Source organism: Chlorocebus sabaeus, chromosome 8, assembly GCF_047675955.1.
Source record: "Chlorocebus sabaeus isolate Y175 chromosome 8, mChlSab1.0.hap1, whole genome shotgun sequence".
NCBI classification, from domain to species: Eukaryota; Metazoa; Chordata; class Mammalia; order Primates; family Cercopithecidae; genus Chlorocebus; species Chlorocebus sabaeus.
Window position 1 is genome coordinate 29,724,149 of NC_132911.1, and position 25,646 is coordinate 29,749,794.

The window sequence follows — 25,646 nt, forward strand, 5'->3', positions numbered from 1 at the left end:
CTTGGCGCCTTCATCTCTGGGGAGGTAGAGAAGACAGCCATATGGAGAAGGCAATTGTTTTCCCACCCCTTCAAAAGAATGTACACGGGTGTGTTTCCATCTGTGATACGCTAAAATTTAATCTACTCTAGACAGATTTTTAGATTAAGGAAGAGTAAGCATATTCCTTTATAAACAGAAACTTGTAGAATTTTATGCTGCTTCATCGTAGCCCAGAAGTCAAGCTTGTTTTTGAATGGTCATTTCATGACTTTCTTTTTAAAGGAACCAATGGTAAATGAAAACAATAGTATAAAAGTACTACTAAGTATGTGTTCAGCACTGTGACAATTACTGTTACAAGCCATGTTTCTTTTAGATCATGATTAGGATACAACTGGAGCCTTGATTTTTTTTTTTTTTTTTTCATTTTCTTTTTTGTTTTTCATGCCTGTTAACTGAGTGTATCTTATTTCCATAGATTGAGTGGGGAGCTTGTGCACTTGTTCTCACAGGAAACACAGTCATCTTTGCAACTATACTAGGCTTTTTCTTGGTCTTTGGAAGCAACGACGACTTCAGCTGGCAGCAGTGGTGAAAAGAAATTACTGAACTATTGTCAAATGGACTTCCTGTCATTCGTTGGCCATTCACGCACACAGGAGACGGGGCAGTTAATGCTGAATGATATAGCAAGCCTGTTGGGGGTATTTTAGGTGCTCCCTTCTCACTTTTATTGTAAGCGTACTATTTTCACAGAGACTTGCTGAAGGATTAAAAGGATTTTCTCTTTTGGAAAAGCCTGACTGATTTCACACTTATCTATAGTATGCTTTTTGTGGCGTCCTGCTGAATTTAAATATTTATGTGGTTTTCCTGTTTGGTTGATTTTTTTGGAATCAATATGCAATGTTAAACACTTTTTTAATGTAATCATTTACATTGGTTAGGAATTCAGAATTCTGCCGGCTCTATTACTGGGCAAGTACATCTTTTCTCTTAAAATTATTTAGCCTCCATTATTACAAAAAATTGTAAAAATAAGTTTTCAGTCAGTCAGGATGACATCACTCCCAATGTTATGCAAACATGCAGATGGTTGGCATACGTTATAGACTATATACTCAGTGCAAATATAGCTGCATTTATACCTCAGAGGGGCCAAGTGTTAATGCCCATGCCCTCCATAAGGGTTGCTGGTTTTACTAATGACAGGTGTTTTGTGAATTGAAAATTATTTTATGGAATTACTACAGAGGAGTACTTTTCTTCTCAATTGTTAGAAGAATTTATGTTAAACTTTAAGGTAAGGGTGTAAAAACAGATTTTTGAGATAAGGTTTTTATTTATGTTTATTATCGTTAGAGTGAGTTGCAGTGTGGGAAGAAATGACATTGAAATTCCAGTTTTTGAATCCTGTTTCTATTTATAAGTGAATTTTGTGATCTCCTATCACCCTTTCATGTTTTACCCTGTTAAAATGGACATACAGGGAACCACTACTGATGAGGGACAGTTGTATGTTTGCATCATATATGCCAGAAAACCTTCCTCTGCTTCCTCCTTTTGACTTATTTTGTATGTTGTATATATTACATAAAATAACTTTCCAAATATAGTTTAATGACACTTAGAAGTGTTTACTTACCTGGAAAATAATTGCTATGCCATACATTCAGAATGCCCCCTCCCCGACAAGGCCTTGCCATGATTAACAAGTAACTTGTTAGTCTTACAGATAATTCATGCATTAACAGTTTAAGATTTAGACCATGGTAAGGGTAGTTCTTATTCTCTAAGGTTATATCATATGTAATTTAAAAGTATTTAAGACAAGTCTCCTGTATACCTCTGAACTGTTTTGATTTTGATTTCATCATGATAGATCTGCTGTTTCCTTAAAAAAGGCATTTGTTGTGTGAGTTAATGCAAAGTAGCCAAGTCCAGCTATATAGCAGCTTCAGAAACATACGTGACCAAAAAATTCCCAGTAACTAGGCATGATCAATTTGTAGTGGTCGTTTACATCTAACAATTATCAGGACTTTTTTCGGGAGTGGGTTATAAAAACATTCAAGTTGGTCTGACAGTATTTTGTTAAGAATATTTGTTTGTATGTTTATTCAGTATACTTACATAAAAATTATTTCACCATCAGCCAAAACTCAGTAATCATGACAGCTATCTTTTGTTGTTTTATGAAGTTTATTTCTCAAGAAAATGGGAATAAATTTGGGGTTTGTTCACCTTTTTTACTAAAGATGCCTAAAGCCACAGGTTTTATTGCCTAACTTAAGCCATGACTTTTAGATATGAGATGATGGGAAGCAGGATGAAATATCAGGATGAAATACCGGCATGTGGCTGGAGCCTTCGCACTTGAGGCTGAAAGTGGCTTGTGGTATTATAATGTTGAGACTTGAAGAGGAAGGTGCAGGTACACATGAATTAGACAGCTGGTGAGACAGTTGGGAACTCTTTGTGCCTGTGATCTACTGGACTTTTTTTTGCAGGAAGTACATTCTCCAGTCCTTCCCCATTTTCTGTTCTAGATGTCAGTGCAGTGCACTGCTACTGTTTTATCCACTTGGCCATAGACTCTTTTTCTAACAGCTGCATATTCTTTCTATATACTAATTGCATTGGCAGCATTGTGTCTTTGACCTTGTACACTAGCTTGACATAGTGCTGTCTCTGATTTCTAGGCTAGTTACTTGAGATATGAATTTTCCATAGAATATGCACTGATACAGCATTACCATTCTTCTATGGAATGAAAACTTTTGATGATGAAACAATAAAGATTTTAAATACCTATTTTAGTTTGTGGGTGTTTTTGAAATGAAAATATATTGCACACTTTCGTTGTAAAGTGCATTAACCATTTTAATAATGTGATATAAAGCAAGATGACATTGGTGTAATGTTAGACTTGCAGAAGTTTCCATTCCAAAATAAAATGGAAACCATAGTAACAGATATTACCATGCAGCCCTGTGATTTTGAGCTCTAGTAAAAGGATTGGTAATCTGGGAAGTAGAATTTTTACAAAATCTTTTACAAAAACAGTCATAGAAGGTTTTGTTGACATTTAAGACTACTACTGATCTAAAGGCAAGGTCCTACCTGTTCTTAAATTTTCAGAACATTTTTATGACTACTTACTATGTATTTATTACCACTCATTATTACAGCATGTTACTTTTTGCAAACATTTTAAACAAAAAATGTTTCTGTTTGGTACACTATGAAGAGAGACAAGTACTGTTCTCTTTTTTCAGATATTAATCATGTCCCAAATTGTCCTAACTATAATCTCATCATATACTTTAAAAAGTTAGGCCATGGACACTAAATGTCTGCTCTAATATGATTTTGGGGGCATTGTCAAAATAATCCAGTTTTTTTTTTTTTTTTTTTTTTTTTTTTGAGACTTACTTTGTGCCCAGGCTGTAGTCCAGTGGTATAATCTCTGCTCACTGCAACTTCTGCCTCCTAGGTTCAAGCGATTCTCGTGCCTCAGCCTCCTAAGTAGCTGGGATTACATGCATGGGTCACCATACCTGGTTAATTTTTGTATTTCTTGTAGAAACAGGGTTTTGCCATGTTGGCCACACTGGTCTCAAGCTCCTGGCCTCAAGTGATCCCCCTGCCCCTCAGCCTCCTGAGTAGCTGGGATTATCGGCGTGCACCACCACGCCGGGCTAACTTTCATATTTTTTGTAGAGACGGGGTTTTGCCATGTTGGCCACAGTGGTCTCAAACTCCTGGCCTCAAGTGATCACCACCACCGCCCCCCACCACCACTACCTCCCCGAAAAAAGTGCTGGGATTACAGGCGTGAGCCACCACACTTGGCCAAAATAATCCAGATTTCTAAAGTCTAGGATATTTCTATTGAATGTGACTAGATTCTTAAGTTTCAGATAACTTTTAATCAATGCACCAAAGTTAACAAGCAACACATTATTGTTAAGTGATATGTGTGTTTTAGGTCTCATGATGCTTTATGATGTATACGTTGGTGGGAAATTGAAATTCATATTTCTTCCCTATAAGCTTGTATTGCCCTTTCTTTCATTGAAGATTAGGAGCTCTGATTTTATTACAGGTCTGTTCATTTTATGGCATTCCCAAGGAAGAAAACATCTCCTGTAGGTAAATATTTCAGATCAATGAAGCTTAACTTACTAAGAACTAATGTTTGTTTTACTATAATTGTTTGAACGTATTAAGTGGATCGTACACTTGTGCTTTCTTAGAATATATTAAACCACTTTAATTTTGCCTTGGTAATTTAGGACTATCATCATAAACTATGTCCCCCCCGCATTGTAAGTGGCTGCAGACCTGTAGTTTTCTGGAATTGTGTTTTTGATCCTTTTCGTACAACTGAGTATTTGTTTCTAGGACCCCTTAACTTATTTTGTTTCCAAGTTGCTGATTTACAGTATATTAGGAAGAGTGGAAAGTGGTCAAGGAAAAAAATAAGGCAACCAAGCTTATTAAATCAATTATGTAACATTTCTGTACACAGTACAACGTCAGTGAACTTAATTAGGGTGCCTCCTACCTCTTGCACAAATGAAATGCGTTGTGATAGGTATTGTTCCTCTTGAAAGGCTTTTTTAAGAAAAAAAAATTAATTTTTAACTGTATACTAGATAATCTGAGATTGCAAAAGGAGCACTACATAAGGGAGGTGTTCCCGTGCTGTGCAGCGGAAGAAGCCTTATAATTAAGTTTACTATGCTTTAATGTAGGGCTTATTCTGAGCTCAAGATACTCGTAGACCTTTATCTGATTTCTGGGGTCTTATATCTCACTTCACCCTTTGTGTTTAGTTACTAAAAGTTTAGGGATGAAGACAGATTTACAGATTATTTTTACAAGAAACTTTAGACTGTACGGTTTGCTTCCAGTCTCTTGAAGATTATTTGAATTCATCTGTGATTTATGTGGCTTATGCCCATACACATGGTTAGTCACAGCGATTCAAATATTTACTGTTAAGCTTGTAAATTCCAGCAGAGGGTGGTGGGAACAGAGAAAATCCAAACCTGTTTCTATGAGTGAGAGATTATGACCATAAAACATTTATCTTTCAACTGTAATTCTGGGGAGTTTTGTATTTAGAGGCAGTACTCTGTGTGTGTGTGTGTGTGTGTGTGTGTGTGTGTGTGTGTGTGTGTGTGTGTGTAGTGGGGGCAGAATCAGAAATTTTTTTTTACTTCAAAAGACAGTAGAGGCTGGGCGCAGTGGCTCACACCTGTAATCGCAGCATTTTGGGAGGCTGAGGTGGGTGGATCACTTGAGGTCAGACCTTTGAGACCATCCTGGCCAACACAGTGAAACCCCATCTCTTCTAAAAATAAAAAAATTAAGTCTGGTGTGGTGGTGGTGCCTGTAGTCCCAGCTACTTGGGAGGCTGAGGCAGGAAAATCGCCTGAACCTATGAGGCAGAGGTTGCAGTGAGCCAAGATCGTGCCACTGCACTCCAGCCTGAGTGGCAGAGCAAGACTCTGTCTCAAAAAAAAAAAAAAAAAAAAAAGTAGAACGTCTAATAGTATGAAAGGGAAGCGTGGTGGCAGTTTACAACCATAGAAACCAGCAAATAGAATAAAATACTAAAGACTAAACCTGAGTGTTTCCATGTCTGTTAGTAAGAGCATTAGTATTTATTAATTATCTTGATATGTAGTGTGTCTGGCATTTAATATCGAAAGTATCTTTTTCTCTTGGTAGATCAGTTTATTGTATAATATGTAAATACAACTATGACATAAAAGTAAATGAACTTGTGTAGATTTGGGAACCTCCCCAAAATAGGACAGATGTTTTCCTGAAAGCTAGGTTTACTTATGTCAGCTATGTGAGGATTGTTTCTAAAAGGGTTTACAACTGAAACAACTTTCTAGGATTAAACCAAGTATAGATGGATTTATTTTTGTCAGGGTCTAAATCATCAACTTCCAAAACATAAGCAAGAATTGGCTCTAAACATTAACTGAGTGTAGCAGTGAAGACAAAGGTGTTAGTCCCTGAGAATTAAAAGAAAAAGAAGGTGGTTTCAAGCTCTACTTCATACTAGAAATGATGTTTGTCATTTACTCATGTAAATGGCCTAGTGATTTAAATTAAATAATTTAATTTATTAAATTATCAACTAAATCAAAACAGTGATTAAAACAGTGATTTCAAAAATAAATACATTTAAAAACCCAGATGCTAAGAAATTTCCAGTGAATTAGGTAGAAACAACTTGGTGTTCACATCTCTGTATTTCGCTTCAGGTATGTCATGAGATACTTATGCTGAAATTCCACGTTTGGTTTCAGCTTTTCCTCTAGAAAACTTCCCTGTTCCCAGTGGCAGTTACATGCCACATGACAGCATTCCAGGTACTACTGGAAAGAGGAAAATCTTGGAGCACAGTCCCTCTCTGAAGTGGTAATCTAATGAGATAAGAGAGACACAGAAATATATCAAAGGAAGCTGATTCCTCTCCAAGCCAAGAGAGAAGTGTGGAGTTCACAGAAGGGAAAGATCTGAGAGGCAGAGGTTGCGTGGAGGGCCGTTTTCTCTGGCGGGTCCTGTGTCAGCCAGCAGGGTCATAGGGATGTGAGAGTTCCTCTGGAGCAGCAGTCTGGGGTTCTTCAGCGTCCTGGGGTTTCAGAGGCAAGTGGGGACAGCTTTTTGATTCTGACACCCTGATCTCTAGACCCCAGATACCATGGAGATATAAAAAGTGGTGAGATTCAGGCTATATTTTAAAGAAATAAAAGGTTTGCTGATGAGTTGTGTGGAAGAGAGAGTGTAGTCAGTGATGACTACCAAGTTTTTGCTCATCCGTATCACCTGGGTAGGAGTAAAGGCGTAGTGAGGGAGAGATTGAAAATAAAAACCAAGGTTCTGGACCACAGATACAAACTGGTTCATCATATCCACCCGTTACTTAGACATGCCACGATTTGCCTTGTTTCAGACCCTTGCCAAACAAAACACTATTCAGAGTTGGTACGCTAACTTTGTAACCGTTTTTTTTTTTTTTCTTTGAGATGGAGTCTTTGCTCTGTCGCCCAGGCTGGAGTGCAGTGGTACAATCTTGGCTCACTGCAACCTCCACCTCCTGGGTTCGATTCTCCTGCCTCAGCTTCCCAAGTAGCTGGATCACAGGCACGCGCCACCATGCCCAGCTAATTTTTTTTTTTTTTTTTTTTTTGTATTTTTGGTAGAGACAGGGTTTAACCATATTGGACAGGCTGGTCTCAAACTCCTGACCTCAGGTGATCTACCCACCTCGGCCTCCCAAAGTGCTGGGATTACAGGCATGAACCACCATGCCCGGCCTTTGTAACCATTTTTTAAATTCCTGGAGGGTTTACATTTTGTAGCACACATCACAGCATAAGGGCTACACACCAGGTTCTGGAGGCAGACCACCCAACTTCTAGCTCTTCTTGATACTAGCGGTGTAACCTTAGCTGAGTTATTTAACCTGTGTCCCATTTCCACATGTGTAAAGTGAATATACTAATAGTATCTACCTCATAAAGTGGTGGTGAGATTTAAATGTAACCCGCAGAGAGCTCACGTAGATAGGGAGTGAATGATAGATGTTAGCCGTTACTTTCACTGTTCCTTACCAATTACCTGTATTGCTAAGCAGTTTCCTCTTCTAAGTGGACAAACTCTTTAAAAACACATTTTAATGATCTAGTGGACTAAGCATGTGATCCTCCCTATCCCTACTCCTGCACCAAATTTTAGAAATGATACACTTTTGTGTGTGTGTGTGTGTGTGTGTGTGTGTGTAGCAGAGAAATAGGCCAGGCATGGTGGCTCACACCTGTAATCCCAGAACTTTGGGAGGCTGAGGCGGGTGGATCACTTGACGTCAGAAGTTTGAGACCAGCCCCGCCAACATGGTGAAACCCCCTCTCTACAAAAAAAAAAAAAAAAAAAAAAAAAAAAAGCCAGGTGTGTTGGCTCATGCCTGTAATCCCAGCTACTCTGGAAGCTGAGGCAGGAGAATCTCTTGAACCTGGTAGGCAGAGGTTGCAGTAAACCGAGATTGCACCACTGCATTCCAGACTGCACAGCAGAGCAAGGCTGTCTCAAAACAATACAAAACAAAAAAGAACAGAAAAATACATTGGCAAAGTTAAAACAAGAAAGGGAAGCCTTGGTGGATCTGAAACTAAGACATTTCTGAGAAAACGAAAACATACGGGATCATATTGAAGAGGGAAACTGCAGCCTAAAATGCTGCTAGCAAGCGTGGAAAAATACTACCATAAAAGGTGGGAGCCCTGCCAAAGAGCCTGTCATCGCTACAAGTGGTGGAATCCAGGAGCAGGAGGGGACTTATTGAGGCAACTTGCAAGGAGAGGACTTAGGGGGCCACAGGGGAGCAGCCAAGCCGGCAGATACCTGCCTAGCTCCATGTACACATGCGTCTCCGTCTCACCCTCCATTCTGGGCCAGAGAGAACACGTTTCCTGCAGTAGCGAGGATAAGAATACCAAGTCTGGAAGAGCAGCCACCGAGCCGTCTGCTCAGCAGCACCTCGTTTTCATCCCTAATGCTGGGAAAATCCTGTGCCTCTCCCTTTAGTGAGACCCACAAGCAGGCACGTCTGGCCGTCCAGCCAGGGGGTCTCCGTGCAAAGAGGATCACTCAACAGCGCAGGAAGAAAACAAATTCGGAGAACTCACCACTGAGGAAACAAGAGAACACACCAAAGCTCCGTTTTTACAGTTTTAAGTATTGGAGCCACCCACCGGCCTAGGAAGACCCTAACAACTGTTGTACAAAGTCAAGCTGATCAGGGTTAAAGTTAGAGAATATTTTACATTTTTTGCACCCAAATCCAATTAGGCTGCCCCAGGACTGAACCCTAGGGAAAACACTTCATTTTGGTTTTCCTCAGAGGCCCTTTGTTTTATTACAAAGATGAATTTGATTCAAAGACACATAGTATAATCTTAATACGGATACACCTTATTCACCAATGTATTCTCCTTCCTTTAACACTCGTCCTGAGACAATGAACCCAGAACCTGCCATCTGCTTGCATAGGAAGGTAGGGAAAAGTTATGCTCGGAATGACATATCTTACATGACATTTTTTGTTTTGTTTTGTTTTTCTGAGATGGAGTCTGGCTCTGTCACCCAGGCTGGAATACAGTGGTGTGATCTTGGCTCACCGCAACCTCTGCCTCCCCAGCATAAGCAGTTCTCCTGCCTCAGCCTCCCAAGTAGCTGGGATTACAGGCACCCGCCACCACACCCAACTCATTTTTGTATTTTTAGTAGAGACGGAGTTTTACCATGTTGGTCAGGCTGGTCTTGAACTCCTGACCTCAAGTGATCTGCCTGCCTCAGCCTTCCAAAGTGTTGGGATTGCAGGCGTGAGCCACTGAGCCCAGCTTACATGACATTTTGGATACCCACCTAGAACCCTGCATGGCCCATTGTGGACATTTATTCGAGTTGGAAAACTCTCTGATGGAGTCCAGATGGGCTCAATTATGCTGCAGCAGCGAACGACTCCCAAATCTCAGGGCTAACAACAAAGGTTTATTTCTCACTACGTCACAGATTGGCTGTGACTTTACTGGAGTATTGTCTCAGGAATCTGGGCTATCAGTAGCACTGTCCATCTTCTGGCAGACATGGGAATAAGCATGGAGGCCTCGATGGTGGCTGTTAGATCTCCTACCTGGAGCTCACACGCTCCTCCTCTACTCCCCTTTCATTGCCGGAGCAAGTCACACAGCCATGCCTGATCTCAAGACATGGGGGAAAGTGAATGCCAGCAAGACAGTCGACCACCCTTCTTTATACAACTCTTCCCTTATTTCTTTCTTGCTCCTGAAACTCATGTACAGTACTTGACTTTTTTCTGATGTAAATACTGTGTGGCCCAGAAGTGGTGGCTCACGCCTGTATTCCCAGCACTTTCGGAGGCAGAGGCGGGTGGATCCCTGGAGATCAGGAGTTCAAGATCAGCCTAGGCAATATGATAAGCCTCATCTCTGTAAAAATACAAAAATTAGCCAAATGTGGTGCTGCGGGCCTGTGGTCTCAGCTACTCCAGAGGCTGAGGTGGGAGGATCGCTGAAGCCCAGGAGGCAGAGATTGCAGTGAGCCAAGATTTCACCACTGCACTCCAGCCTGGGTGGCAGAGCCAGACCCCATCTTAAAATTAAAAAAAAAAAAATCTATATCATGTACCCCCAGATATGATGTACTGAAAAGCACACCATTTCCATGATATTCTTACCAAAAATGCATACCTTCATCTAATCCTGCACCCTTGATCTACCTGGGCTTATGGGATCCTCCTACCTCAGCCTCCCTAGTAGCTGGGACTACAGGCACGCACCACCATGCCTGGCTAATTTTTTTTTTTTTTTTTTTGTAGAGACGGGGTTTCACCATGATGCCCAGGCTTAGGAGAATGCTTTAAAACCTCACAAATAAATAAGGAAAAGATAAAAGACCCAAGAGAGAAATAGCAAAATATATAAACAGGCAATTTCTAAATAAAAACCCATAAGTGGCAAATAAAGAGTGCGGGAAGGGGCATTATTCTCATTAGTAATCAAATAAATGAAATTTAAATATCAATATCATACTTTATATTACCTACAAATTTGGCAAAGATCTGTAAAAATTATAATACCCAGTGTTTCTAAGAAATTATAATACCCAGGTAGTACATATGAAAATGATCACTCTCATACATTTTAGGTGGGAGTGTAAGTAGTTGGTCTGAACTTTCTAAAATGTAATTTGGTAGTAAATATTAAAAGCCTTCTATAATGTTATGATATAATAAGAAATATATTGGGAGGCCAAGCCAGGCAGATTGCTTGAGCCCAGGAGTTTGAGACGAGCCTGGGAAACATGGCAAAACCCTATCTCTACATAAATACAAAAAATTAGCCAGGTATGGTGGCACATGCCTGTGGTCCCAGCTACCTAGGAAGCTGAGGTGGCAGAATCACCTAAGGCTTGAGGTAGAGGCTGCAGTGAGCCATGATCATGCCACTGTGTTCCAGCCTGGGTGACAGAGTGAGACCCTGTCTTAAAAAAAAAAAAAAAAATTTGGTTGCTACCCTCATTTCCTGGCACATAGCTCCTAACATCTTTGAGGTCTCTTAGGTCAGCAGTCCCCAATCTTTTTGGCATCGGGGACTGGTTTTGTGGAAGACAGTTTTTCCATGGACAGGGAGGCGGGGGATGGTTTTGGGATGAAACTGTTCCACCTCAGATCATCAGGCATTAGATTCTCATAGATCTCTAGATCCCTTGCATGTGCAATTCACAATAGAGCTTGTGATCCTGTGAGAGTCTAATGCCACCACTAACCTAACAGGAGGTGGAGCTCAGGTAGTAATGCTCGCTCATCAGCTGCTTACCTCCTGCTCTGCTGCCCGGTTCCTAACAGGCCACGGACTGATACTGGCCTCTGGCCTGGGGGTTGTAGGGCTCGGGAGTTGGGGACCCCTGCCTTATGTGATAAATGTCCTTCTGTTCCTGAGTTGTATCCCTTAGGGTAAACAGGTAATAAAGTAAAGCGCTTTCCTATGTTCTGTGAGCTGCTCTAGCAAATGGTCAAATCTAAGAAGGGGGTTGTGAGAACCTCGGATTTGTAGCCAAGTCAGACAGACGTTGTGGGTTTTCTGGGGACCTGCTACTTGTGATTGCATCTGAAGGGAGGGACAATCTTGTGGGACTGGGCCCTCACCCTGTGGGATCTGATGCTAACTCCAGGTAGTCAGTATCAGACATGAACTGAATTATAGGACACCCAGCTGGTGCTGGAGAATTGGTCAGGATGGGGGAGAAAAAAAACCATATATTTGGTGATTAGAAGTATTGAGAGATGTGTGAGTAGAGGAAAAAAAATGGTTTTCCCTATACACCTTCAAAATATGCATACCATTTGACCTACTAACTCCCTGTATTGTAATCCTAGGGAATTAGTCACAGACAGAAGATTGTCATCGCTTTACTAATTATGGTATTGAAAAATCAAAACAATCTTAAGGCCAGGTGTGGTGGCTCAGGCCTATAATCCCAGTGCTTTGGGAGTTGGAGGTGGGAGGATCACTTGAGGCCGAGAGTTTCAGACCAGCCTGGACAAAACAGTGAGACCCTGTTTCTACAAAAAAATTTAAAAATCTGAAAGTTAGCAGAAAATCAATTAAATCAACTATGACTGTATTAGGTGGTTATTAAAAATTACATTGTAGAAAAATGCTTATAGATGTAAAGTTTAAAAAGCAGGCTACAAAATAGAAATTAGTGTGAATCTACTCTTTGGGAAAACAAAATATATATATATATAGTTTGGGAAAACAAAATTTTGGTTGGTTGTTTTTTTTGAGATGGAGTCTCGCTCTGTCTTCCAGGCTGCAAAGCAGTGGCAGACTCTTGGCTTACTGCAACCTCTGCCTCTTGGGTTCAAGTGATTCTCCTGCCTCAGATTCCTAAGTAGCTGGGATTACAGGTGCCGGCCACCACACCTGGCTAATTTTTGTATTTTTAGCAGAGACCAGGTTGGCCAGGCTGGTCTCGAATTCCTGACCTCAAGTGATCCAACTGCCTTGGCCTTCCAAAGTGCTGGGATTACCGGTGTGAGCCACCGTGTCTGGCCAGAAAAACATAAATATATTAATATATGTAAATACAGATACATATGTACATGTGGAAAAAGCTGGAAGGTTATTGTATTAATTTACCAGGGCTGCAATAACAAAGTACCACAGACTGGGTAGTTTAAACAACAGACATTTATTTTCTCACTGTTGGAGGCTGAAAGTCCAACAGTAAGGTGTCAGCAGGTTCAGTTTTTTTCTGAGATCTCCTGAAGGAGTGGCCTGCCCCTCCACACCTGTGGGTATATCTCGTCAGGTGGGACAAGAGACTGAGAAAAGAAATAAGACGCAGAGACAAAGTATAGAGAAAGAACAGTGGGCCCAGAAGACCAGCGCTCAGCATACGGAGGACCTGCACTGGCACCGGTTTCTGAGTTTCCTCAGTATTTATTAATTACTATTTTCACTATCTCAGCAAGAGGAATGCGGCAGGAAGGCAGGGTGATAGTAGGGAAAAGGTCAGCAAGAAAACATGTGAGCAAAGGAATCTGTGTCACAAATAAGTTCAAGGGAAGGTACTACGCCTGGATGTGCACGTAGGCCAGATTTATGCTTCTCTCCACCCAAACATCTCAGTGGAGTAAAGAATAACAAAGCAGCATTGCTGCCAACATGTCTCGCCTCCCGCCACAGGGTGGTTTTTCTCCTGTCTCAGAACTGAACAAACATACAATCAGATTTTATACGGAGACATTCAGTTCCCAGGGGCGGGCAGGAGAAAGAGGCCTTCCTCTTATCTCAACTGCAAGAGGCTTTCCTCTTTCACTAATCCTCCTTAGCACAGACCCTTCACAGGTGTTGGGCTGGGGAACGGTCAGGTCTTTCCCATCCCATAAGGCCATATTTCAGACTATCACATGGGGAGAAACCGCCTTGGACAATACCCAGCTTTCCAGGGCAGAGGTCTCTGGGCTTTCCGCAGTGCATTGTGCCCCTCCCTGGTTTACCGAGACTGGAGAATGGCGATGACTTTTGCCAAGCATACTACCTGTAAACATTTTGTAAACGAGGCACATCCTGCACAGCCCTAGATCCCTTAAACCTTGATTCCATACATAATCTGTTTTTGTGAGCTCAAGGTTGGGGCAAAGTTACAGATTAATAGCATCTCAGAGCAAAGCAATTGTTCAGGGTACAGTTCAAAATGGAGTTTCTTATGTCTTCCCTTTCTGCATAGACACAGTAACAGTCCGATCTCTCTTTTCCCTACAGTCTCCCTCCATGGCTTGCAGATGGTCCATTCTCCCTGTGTCCTCACACAGAAGTGTTGGGATTATAGGTGTGAGCTGCCACTGCACCCTATCTAGTTTTTTTATATAAACTTTACAATTCACTTGTCAATTTCTATTTTGTGTCTGTGTCCCGATTGTCTGATTTTAGAGGGATGCCAGTCATTTTGGATGAGAGTCCATGCTAATGACCTCATTTAATTTTAATTACATCTTTAAAGCCCTTTCTCCAAATACAGTCACATTCTGAGGTACTGGGGTTAGGATATGAATTTTAGGGGAATACTACTCAGCCCATAACAGCTATATACAAAAATATTAACTAGATATTTGTTAAAATATGGAGAATTTCTTAACGATTTTTATAAAAAAAGCTTTTAAGTCGGGCCTGGTGGCTCATGTCTATAATCCCAGCACTCTGGGAGGCCGAGGTAGGCAGATCACTTCAGGACAGGAGTTCAGAGCCAGCCTGGCCAACATGGCAAAATGCCATCTCTACTAAAAATACAAAAACCAGCAGGGTGTGGTGGCGTATGCCTGTAATCCCAGCTACTAGGGAGACTGAGGAAGGAGAATCGTTTGAACCTGGGAGGCAGAGGTTGCAGTGAGCCGAGATCGTGCCACTGCACTTCAGACTGGGCAACTGAGTGAGACTCCATCTCTAAATAAATAAATAAATAAATGTATGTTTTTAATGCTGCACATTAAACTACCTCAAATACAATAATAAAATTAGAGTTGATTATCATTATTACTAATAATTTTTGCCCCAAGCAAGTTTCTGAAAAGGGTCCAAATAGCTCATCCCTTTGAAGCAGATTCTGAGCTGGAAAATCTGTTAACAGTTGCTTCCTCTATAACAAACATAAAAGAACAGCATGGATCCGTATCTCCCCCAGCCATCTGGGGAAAAACAGAAGAATAAGAACTATCATAAGACTGCACGTGCATAAGATGTTACATGATATTCTTTTAGTTGTAAAATATAAAGAGGGCAAAATATAAATGGTCACTTAAGTTGTATGTATTTGTATATGCATATATATATACATATATACATATGTATATATATTTTTAAGTCTGGTAACAAAATACATGACACGAAATCTACCCTCTTTGTTTAATTTTGTTTCTGAGATAGATTCTTTCTCTGTTGCCCAGGCTGGAGTGCAGTGGTGCAATCTCAGTTCACTGCAACCTTCGCCTGTCCGGCTTGAGCAATCCTCCTGTCTCAGCCTTCCATATAGCTGGGACTACTGTCATAAGCCACCATGCCTGGCTAATCTTCATAATTTTTTTTAGAGATAAGGTTTTGTCATGTTACCCGGGCTGGTCTTGAACTCCTGGGCTCAAGTGACCCACCAGCCTTAGCTTCCCAAAGTGCTGGGATTACAGGCATGAGCCACCACACCCAACTGTTTTGTTTTTCTTTTTAAGCAGGATTGGCTGAAATACCATGTTAAATTATTAAGTGTACACTTCAGTATTGTTATATACCCGCATAATTCTATACAGCAGATCTCTAGAACTTTTTCATCTTGCATGACAAACTCTACTCCCATTTCCCCCTCCTCCCAGTCCCTGGCAGCCAGCATTCTACTCTGTTTCTATAAGTCTGACTCCTCTAGGTACCTCCTATACATGGAATCATGTAGAATTTGTTCTTCTGGGACTGGCTGATAAGCTGTATATTATTTACTGATTCCTATCCCCTTTTATCTCAGGAGCCTTGAAACTACATTTACTTGATTCCCTTACCTCCAGGGTTCTGTGTTTCATCTACATATTGTGTTTTGGGTGTTTTGCTGTTTATTGCTTTTGTGATTTTTTCTTTTTTTTTTTTTTTTTTTTTGAGACAGAGTCTCACTCTGTTGCCCAGGCTGGAGTGCAGTGGCGCCATCTCAGTTCACTGCAACTTTGGCCTCCTGGGTTCAAGCGATTCTCCTGCCTCAGCCTCCCAAGTAGCTGGGATTACAGGCACCCGCCACCACCCCCAGCTAATTTTTTGTATTTTCAGTAGAGACGGGGTTTCGCCATGTTGGCCAGGCTGGTCTTGAACTCCTGAGCTCAAGTGATCCGCCCACCTCAGTCTCCCAAAGTGCTGGGATTACAGGTGTGAACCATCATGCCCAGCCTAGATATTGTTAATAAGATAAACTCATGAAATGACTTGGACACCTGAAGGAAAGCAAAAGACATCCTTCCTCTGCCAGCAGTGGTATGTGGGCTTTGGTGTGGTTTTTCTGGGGCTCACAAGACTCCGTTGCACTGCTTTTTACCCGATGCGAGGATATTTGATTCTGGCAGTGGTTTCTTGGCCTGTGGATGGCAGTAGAAATGTCCTGACCTCTGGATTAGGGGTGTGGGGACTAACAGGAAAGCTGGTGGAAAGCTCCTTATCTTCTGCTGCCCCAAGCATTCCAGTGATTCCTTTTTTGTTTTATTTTTATCTTTAAAAAAAAAATTAGGCCGGCACAGTGGCTCACCCCTGTAATCCCTGCACTTTGGGAGGCCAAAGCGAGCAAATCACTTGAGGTCAGGAGTTCGAGACCAGCCTGGCCAACATGGTAAAACCCCATCTCTACTAAAAATACAAAAAATTAGCTGTACGTGGTGGCACGTGCCTGTAATCCCACCTACTCGAGAGGCTGAGGCAGGAGAATCACTTGAACCCGGGAGGCAGAGGTTGCAGTGAGCCAAGATCATGCCATTGCATTCCAGCCTGGGTGACAGAGTAAGACTCCCTCTCAAAAAAAAAAAAAAAAAAAAAAAAAAAAATTAACTTTAGTTGTCAAAGTAATTCAATGCGGAAGGAATCATCTCTTCAAGATGATTCTGCTGGGATAACTGGATATCCACATGCAAAAGAATGCAATTGGATCCCTACTTCACTCTATATTCAAAAATTCACTCACAATTTTTATGTAGAGTCAAAGTGTCACTATGTTGACCAGGCTGGTCTCAAACTCCTGTCCTCAAGCAATCCTCCCACCTCAGCCTCCCAAAGTACTGGGATTATGGGCGGGTACCACTTCACCCGGTCTAGCATTTTTATATAAACTTTAGAATTAGCTTGTCAGTTTCTATTTAAAAAACTTTTGGGAGGGCCGGACACAGTGGCTCATGCCTGTAATCCCAACACTTTGGGAGGCCAAGACGGGTGGATCACTTGAAGTCAGAAGTTCAAAACCAGCCTGGCCAACATGGTGAAACTCTGTCTCTACTAAAAATAAAAAATAAAAAATAAAAAAAAAATTTAGCCAGGTTTGGTGGTGCATGCCTGTAATCCCAGCTACTCGGGAGGCTGAGGCAGGAGAATCCCTTGAACCTAGGAGGCGGAGGTTGCAGTGAACTGAGATCGTGCCACTGCACTGCAGCATGGGCAACAATGCAAGACTCTCTCTCAAAAAAATCTTTTGGGAGTTTGATTGGGATTGCACTGAAGCTATAGATCAATTCGGGGAGAATGAATCTTAACAATTGTAACAGTTATCTATTGCAGCATAACGAACCACCCAAAACTTATTGACTTAAACCAATAATTATTTGTTCAGCTCACAAATCTGTAATTTGGTCCAGACTTAACAGTAAGAGTTTGTCTGTTCCACATGGTGTCAGCTGGGTTTTGGTGGATCATCTCCCAAGATGGTTCACTTACATAGCTGGCAATTGGTGCTGGATGTCTAAATGGGAGTTCAGCTAGTATGAAGGCCAGGGGTCTCTGCTCCTCTCTATATAAAACTTTGCCTCTCCATGGCAATGTGGCTTTCTTACATCCATTCCAAGAGTGTGAATCATCCCAAGAAAACCAGTCAGAAGTGTGTGGACATTTTATGACCTACCTTAGAATTCACAAAACATCACTTCTGCCATACTCTAGTGGTCAACTCAGTTGTGTAAATGTCCCTCCAGGTTCAAGGGGAATGACCATAGACCATTCAATGGGAAGAGTGTTAATGTTACATTGTAAGAAAAGCATATGGGAAGGAATATATTATGGTGTCCATCTCTGGAAAATGCAATCTGCCACAACAATATTGAGTATTTCAATCAATGAACATGGTATATCTCTCAATTTATTGAGGTTTGCAACATCTCTCAGCAGTGTTTCATAGTTTTCCATGTACAGATCTTGCAGTCATTTACTACATTTATTCCTAAACATATCAGGTTTTCTGATGTCATACTAGCATTCCTCTCTCTCGCTGTCTCTCTCAGTCACACACACATACATATACACACATACAAACTTCAAGTACGAAGTATGTTTGCATGGTTCCCATGTCTATCCTTATTCCTGCTTAGGAAGCTCTATCCAGACCTATAATTTATTCATTTAGTCAAACAATAAATAATATAATTTCAATCAATGAAAAGTAAATGAACCAAATAGAGCAGAGTGAGGAGATGGGAATGACGGCGTGGGAATGGGATTTATTTTAGACAAGGTGCTCCTCTCTGGCAAGCTGTCATTTGAACAGAGACATTAATGATGTAAAGAAGCAGCATCTCTCTCCTTGGAGATCTGGGTAAGAACATTCTGGATAGAAGGACCAGCAATTTCAAAGGCTCAAAGAGAGGAATAGGCTTTTTTTTTTTTTTTTTTTTTTTCAGAAGATAGCAAGGCCATTGTACCTGGAGTGCAGTGAAGAAGAAACTACCAAAACACAAAGTTGGTAAGATTGGTAGTCTCACACTGTCAACTGTCTCTTACAACCTAATCTCAGAGGTGACATACCATCACTTCTGTTATGTAATATTCATCACACAGACCAACCTTGATTCAATGTGGGATGATGAGAATGCCGGAAGAGGGGATGGGTCACTGGGGCCACAGTTATTTTTTTTTGCAGTTTTTGATCTTTTCATTAGGTATTGGGGAATGGAAATTCCTGTACCTGACTTCCCTCTTCCTTATCTACCCAGTAGTCTCTTGCATACTTGCTTTCATATACATTTTCAAACCTATACAAAAATAGAAGAATATATTAAACTCCCCATCAACCAGTTTCAACAATTCTCAACACGTGGCTGTTCTGTTTCATCCATGTATTCTCCATTCTCTCTAACTCAGATTATTTTAAAGCAAATCCAAGACATATCATTTAATCTGTGAGTATCTCTAAAATGTGACCCTTCCTTATTCTTAAGAAAAAAAAAATGATCATTACACCTGAAAAAGTTAAAAATAAAGTTTTACTATCCAGTTACTGTTTAAATTTCCCTATAGTATCCTTTCAAAGTTGGTTCATTTGGATCAAGATCTAAACAAAGTCCATATATAATTCATATGTATAGTTTATTATATAGTTATTTACATAACTATATAAACAGAAAAAATAATAAAAATAAAATGTACTTAGGGTCAGCTGCACATTTAAGAAATGGGGAAGAAATTACCTTTGCTTTTCTCTTCAATCCTAAACAACATGTTCCCTTGAATTCAGGTCATTACCATGAGTGTCACCCATTAGAAGTTAACATAATGTTCTTTCTACGGGGAAATGTCATCTAAGCTCTAAACAATTTAGAAGCAAAGTTGTGGAGAGCATTCTTTTCGTAAGTTGAGAATGCCAGAAAACATCACCTCACATGTCCTCAGGCTAATGAATCCACCTAAGGCACTCGATGTAACATACCCAGATTGGCCATGAAACTAAATCAAAGTATCACTTGAATCTTACGAACTGCACAAAATTCCCTACAAGGAAAACATACATACATAATTATCTCACTTGTTGTAGCTTAAAAGGTGTTTCTGAAGAAAAAGGTGCAGCAAGAACCAAGCAAGATAAAAATACTTCCCTAGAAATAATCTAGTATCTCTAGCTGTTGTTATGATTGTTCCTGGAAACGAGCCAAAGGAGATCAATAACTATTTGACAGTTATGAGCTGCCAATATAGACTAAGAAATTAAACCTACTATTCAGGAAAGAAAGAGTCAGAGAAGTTAACAGTGTTTTCTTAGTAGGAGAGAACTATTGTCGACTCTCAGCTTTTTGGTGAGCCACAAAAATATCACTTTGTTCTTTTTATACAATAGAAAACAAATGGAAGGAACGTAATAGGAAATGCCAGCTGTTTATAAAGAACCTTGAGCACTCAGCAGATTTTCTTCCATTGCTTTCTATAAAATTCTTGCTGGATGAATAGAGGCAGGTTGAGAGATGGGTGCCTTACTTTTTCTGCTTAATGTGTTGAAAAATTAATAGAGCACTTATACAATCATAATGCCTTCATTTTTAAAATTAAATACTCTAAAAGGAATATTTTATCCACATCCTATTTTGGCGTACTAGGAAACTTGGGGCCCCGAGGGAATTGCTTGGGTCGCCCAGTTGGCCTGTGCTAGAACTGGGACAGAGCCAGAACTCCTGCCTAGAGGAAAGGGATTCAGACTGTTTCCCCCATGAGATGGCTTTGCCAACATTGGAATCAGCCATTATCAGGAAGAAAATGCTAAAGTAGTCATGGGTCATTTTACTCTATCATTTCCTTTGAAATGCTTTGGAAATAGATGCATTTAGACTTTTGAAAAAAGCTCACATAAAATATAATCACTATCCCTTCACCTGTTAGTACTGAGCTCTTAGACTATGGAGAATCAAATTTCCTGAACCATCTCCTATGTTATAAATCTGTGAAGAATCTGTTGTGAGTGACTTGAATGTACTATCTAATAGTTGGCGTTCTAATCAGGATAATTACTAACGATTGCAATTGGTCATTGCAATGGCCATAATCTGTGGGTCTTTATGATATGTCTACGAATGTGGTGGTCAAATCAGTTCTTTCACATCCACTGGACCTGCTTCACCATCAAAATCAATATGCTCCTCATCAATTCATCCTTCTTCCCCCATCACCCAGCTATGGCAGGCAGCTGCCAGGACCTTTCAGGTGACCAGAGAGAGGGCTCATCACCTGCAGAAGGGAGATCACATAGGCTGAGTGGCATCCTCTGGGCAGAGGTAGAACACGACCTCTTGGCAGTTTTCTGGTTTGAGTCATTTCCTAATGCCTGTCAATATGAATTCCTCGAACTCTCCATCTGTGTGCCTCTAACTTAGTCCATTTTGTACTGCTGTAACAGAATACCTGAGACTGGGTGATTTATAAAGAACAGAGGTATATTTCTTACAGTTCTGAAGGCTGGAAAGTCCAAGGTCAAGGAGCCCACATCTGGCAAAGGCCTTCTTGTTACACCATCCCATGGCAGAAGGTGGAAAGGCAGGAGAGCATGTATGAGAGAGAATAAGAGATCGAACTTGCAACCAGGTGTGGTGGCTCACGCCTGTTATCCCAACACTTTAGGAGGCTGAGGTGAGTGGATCGCCTGGGGTCAGGAGTTTGAGACCAGCCTGGCCAACATGGTGAAACCCCATCTCTACTAAAAATACAAAAATTAGCCTGGTGTAGTGGCGTGTGCCTGTAGTCCCAGCTACTAGGGAGGTTGAGGCAGGAGAATCACTTGAACCCAGGAGACAGAGGTTGCAGTGAGCTGAGATCGAGCCAGTGCACTCCAGCCTGGGTGACAGAGTGAGACCCCACCTCAAAAAAAAAAAAAAGGAAACTAAAAATATATTTTTTTTAAAAAAGAGATGGAACTTGCAGCCTCAAGCCCTTTTATAATCAACATTAATCCTTACATAAGAGTGGAATTCTTATGACCTAAATATAGTCATGCTCCTCATAATGACGTTTCAGTCAATGACAGAACACATATATGACAGTGGTCCCATAAGATAATAATGCAGCTTAAAAATCCCTATTGCCTAGTGATGTAGCTGCTGTGTTAGAACTGCGTTATCCAGTATAGCAACATGCTGTGGGGGTTTGCAGCCTAGGAACGATAGGCTATACTAGAGGTCCCCAAACTTTTTGGCATCAGGGACCGGTTTTGTGAAAGACAATTTTCCACGGACTAGGTGGTGGACAGGGGATGGTTTGAAATGATTCAAGTGCATTATATTTATTGTGCACTTTATTTCTATTATGATTACATTGTAATATATAATGAAATGATTACACAACTCACCATAATGTAGAATCAGTGGGAATCCTGGGCTTGTTTTCCTGCAACTAGACGGTCCCCTCTGGGGGTGATGGGAGATAGTGACAGATCATCAGGCATTAGATTTTCATAAGGAGAACAGTTCACAACAGTTCACAATAGGGTTCACACTCCTATGAGAATCTAATGCTGCCACCGATCTGACAGGAGGCAGAGCTCAGGCAGTAATGTGAGCGATGGGGAGTGGCTATCAATACAGATGAAGGTTCAATCACTTGCCTGCCACTCACCTCCTGTTGTGTGGCCCAGTTCCTAACAGGCCATGGATCAGTACTGGGGGTCAGAGACCCCTAGGTTATACCATATAGCCTAGATGTGTAGTAGGCTAGACCATCCAGCTTTGTGTAAGGCCACTCTATGATGTTCATACAATGACAAAATAGCCTAACAATGCATCTTTCAGAATGTGTCCCCGTATTAAGTGACACATGACCGTACCTTCCATTAGGCCCCACCTCCCAACACTGCTGCACTGAGGATTAAGTTTCCAACATTTGAACTTTAGGGGACACATTCAAAGCATACCAGCCTCCTTTTCCAAGTTCTCATGGAATTGATGAATCCAGTATAGATGGATCAACAGACTGAATGTATATCAGTGAAGTCTTCCTGTGGTTTGCTTTATGAAAATACATGAATAGAAAAAGGCCAAGGTGTCTCTACTAAAAAAAATAACTACAAAAAACTAGCCGGGCGAGGTGGCGGGCGTCTGTAGTCCCAGCTACTCGGGAGGCTGAGGCAGGAGAATGGCGTAAACCCGGGAGGTGGAGCTTGCAGTGAGCTGAGATCCGGCCACTGCACCCCAGCCTGGGCGACAGAGCGAGACTCTGTCTCAAAAAAAAAAAAAAGAAAAAGGCCAAGGTTGGATTGTCCCCTTTGGAGAAGTTTAACTACTGGAATGGATCACTAAACCTGGGACATATATTAAAGCCACTGGCTGACTGCTGATCACAACAACTGTCTACAGATTAAGAAGGAGGCCAGTGCAGCTTAGTAGCTGCTATGATTCAGAAGGATGGGGCTGCACTATGAGGGTAGATTATTCAGAATAATAGGTTGACAGGCCAGACCAGCACTATGGGAGGCTGAGGTGGGAGGATCACTTGAGGCCAAAAGTTCAAGACCAGCCTGGCCAACATGGCAAATCCCCATCTGTACTAAAAATACAAAAAAAAAAAAAAAAAAAAAAAATAGCTGGACATGGTGGCACATGCCTATAATCTGAGCTACTTGGGAGTCTGAGGCGTGAGAATCACTTGAACCCGGGAGGCAGAGGTTGCAGTGAGCCGACATGGCACCACTGTACTCCAGCCTGGGTGACAGAGTGAGACTGTGTCTCAAAAAAAGAAAAAAAAGAAAAAACAAAATAATATGCTGACAGATTACCTGAGTTCTCGTGACACTTCCTAGGTGATGATGCCATTTCAATCTATAAATAATGAAGGCTATAGTTTCTTGCTGCTCTTAGAAAGACTAATGCTATAGCTTTCTGCTAAACATTTTCTTATTAAGCTTTGCCAGCATCCTGAGTTGGTTTTCATGGCTTAGCTTACCCTCCTCTTAGGGATTTCTTAATCACCAAACTCTCAGACACTATTTTCAAACAAATGAATGAGGCCCCCCTGCCTGGGGACCTGAAAGAGCTGCCAAACCTCTCAGAGTGATTTGGCTGATGAAAGTGGGAGGCCAGAGGTCAGGAGGCATGTGCCTACTGGGCGCTGTTTCCATGGGTTACTGAGCTCTAGTACTTGGTCCACAGAATTTAGTTCACTTGTCCAGGGTTACTTCCTGCGAGACAGAGACAGCTGGCCTCATCCTTGCATTTGTAAGGATAGGCACAATTCGTCAAAATACTATTCTATACTTGGGAGGCAGACATGGCAGGATTGCTTGAACCCAGGAGTTCAAGGCTGCAGTGAGCCCTGATTGTGCCACTGCATGCCAGCCTAGGTGACAGAGTGAGACCCTGTCTCAAAAAAATATACATATATACACACACACAGTCTCTCTCTCTCTCTCTCTCTCTCTCTCTCTCTATATATATATATATATATATATATTTGCATTCTGTAGAGAATGATTCATTCTCATATATATATATATATTCTGCTTGGGCCAATAAATGGGCCGGAACAAGAGAGAAAGCAGGGGTAACCTGAGGGTTACTTCTAGATCAAGCAAGAGAAGGAAAACATCAAATCCAGATCTGGAAGTGAGGTTAGAGCACATTAACGAGAGGATATTCCAGAAGGGTAGTGGTTGAATTTTTTAAAAAGAGAGGGTGGGGTGTTAATAAGCAGGTACTACCAGTCATGTGGCAAAGGGAATTCAGGAGCAATGGGCAGCGTCTTGGAAGTGACAGAATGGGTAATGAAGGATAGGGAAACTGCTGCCAAATGGGAGGGAGCAGCGGGGGCAGGAGTTAGGAAGTGAACAAGTTAAGACCTAACAAAAGAAACAGAACTGGAAGGAGACACCTCCTCTCTGTTCTCTGCCCATCTTGGATCCGGGCTGTACTCTGGGCAGACAGATGGCTCCGGTCTACATCTTTGGCTCCAACTTCTTCCTTAGATCAATTCCCACAAATCACTTTCTACTGTCCAGAGAAATGTTCTTTCTACTACTGTCCAGAGAAATGAATCATTCTCTACAGAATGCAAATAGAAAAAGAAGGAAGCAAACGTTCTGGTTTAACCAATCAGAGGAGTAGAAATTACCCCTGGCCATCAGTGGGGAGATAGATTTGGAGGCCGGATTGCATTTTAAAAGGCTTCGTTAACCAAGTTCTTTTTTAAATTTAACATTCCTTCATGAGCATTTCCCAATCATGAAGAATAGTCACTTAAAAAAATTACGGGGTTGGACATGGTGGCTCATGGCTGTAATCTCAGCACTTTGGAAGGCCAAGGAGGTTGGATCACTTGAGCTCACGAATTTGAGACCAACCTGGGCAACATGGCAAAACCCTGTGTGTACAAAAAGTACAAAAAATTAGTCGGACATGGTTGTGTGCTCCTGTAGTCCCAGCTACTTGGGAGGCTCAGGTGGGAGGATTGCTTGAGCCCAGGAGGCAGAGGTTGCGGTGAGCCGAGATCATGCCACTGCACTCCAGCCTGGGTGACAGAGCCAGACACTGTTTCAAAAAAAAAAAAAAAATACTGAAGTGTAACATATATATGGACACACATCTAAAGTGTACCTCTCAAAGGATTTTCATCAATTGGACACACCCATAGACAGCTCCTCAGAAGTGACCCTATAAAAATCACTCTTTTTTTCTTTTTTTGAGACAGAGTCTGAAACTATTTTTTGAGACAGAGTCTCTTTGACTATTCCCAACTCTGGGAAACCCCGTTTATCTACTTTGTCTCCTCTGGGCTACTGAGTATGGTGAGAGAAAGTATAGAACCCTTCTGGGTAAGGTCACTACAAGTTTTGGATTTGTGTGTGTGTGTTTTTTAATAGAGATGGCATCTCCCTATGTTGCCCAGGCAGGTCTCAAACTCGAGGGCTCAAGAGCTTCTCCCGCTTCAGCCTCCCAAAGTGCTGAGATTACAGACGTGAGCCACTGCGCCCTACCAAGGCCACTACAAATCCTTGCCGTCTCTGTTCATCAAGACGCTCACTGCTTGTCGTGTTATGTTCTGAGTGCTAAGATTGGGCGTGTTGTTTGCCTTCACATTAATCAGTGA

General features: G+C 41.4%; 1 protein-coding gene across 2 annotated transcripts in view; it reads left to right on the forward strand.

Annotated features, from left to right (window-relative positions):
- LEPROTL1 (leptin receptor overlapping transcript like 1) overlaps positions 1-25,646 on the forward strand; it is a 44,427-nt gene that overhangs the window by 9,794 nt on the left and 8,987 nt on the right. The window contains exon 4 of one of the 2 annotated variants that reach the window (XM_007962079.3): positions 461-2,796. The exons of the other annotated variant lie outside the window; for it this stretch is intronic. Coding sequence (XP_007960270.1) covers positions 461-577 — 117 coding nt within the window. The 3' untranslated portion in view covers positions 578-2,796. Of the gene's footprint in view, positions 1-460; positions 2,797-25,646 lie in introns of those variants that run through there. 2 annotated transcript variants of the gene reach the window in all.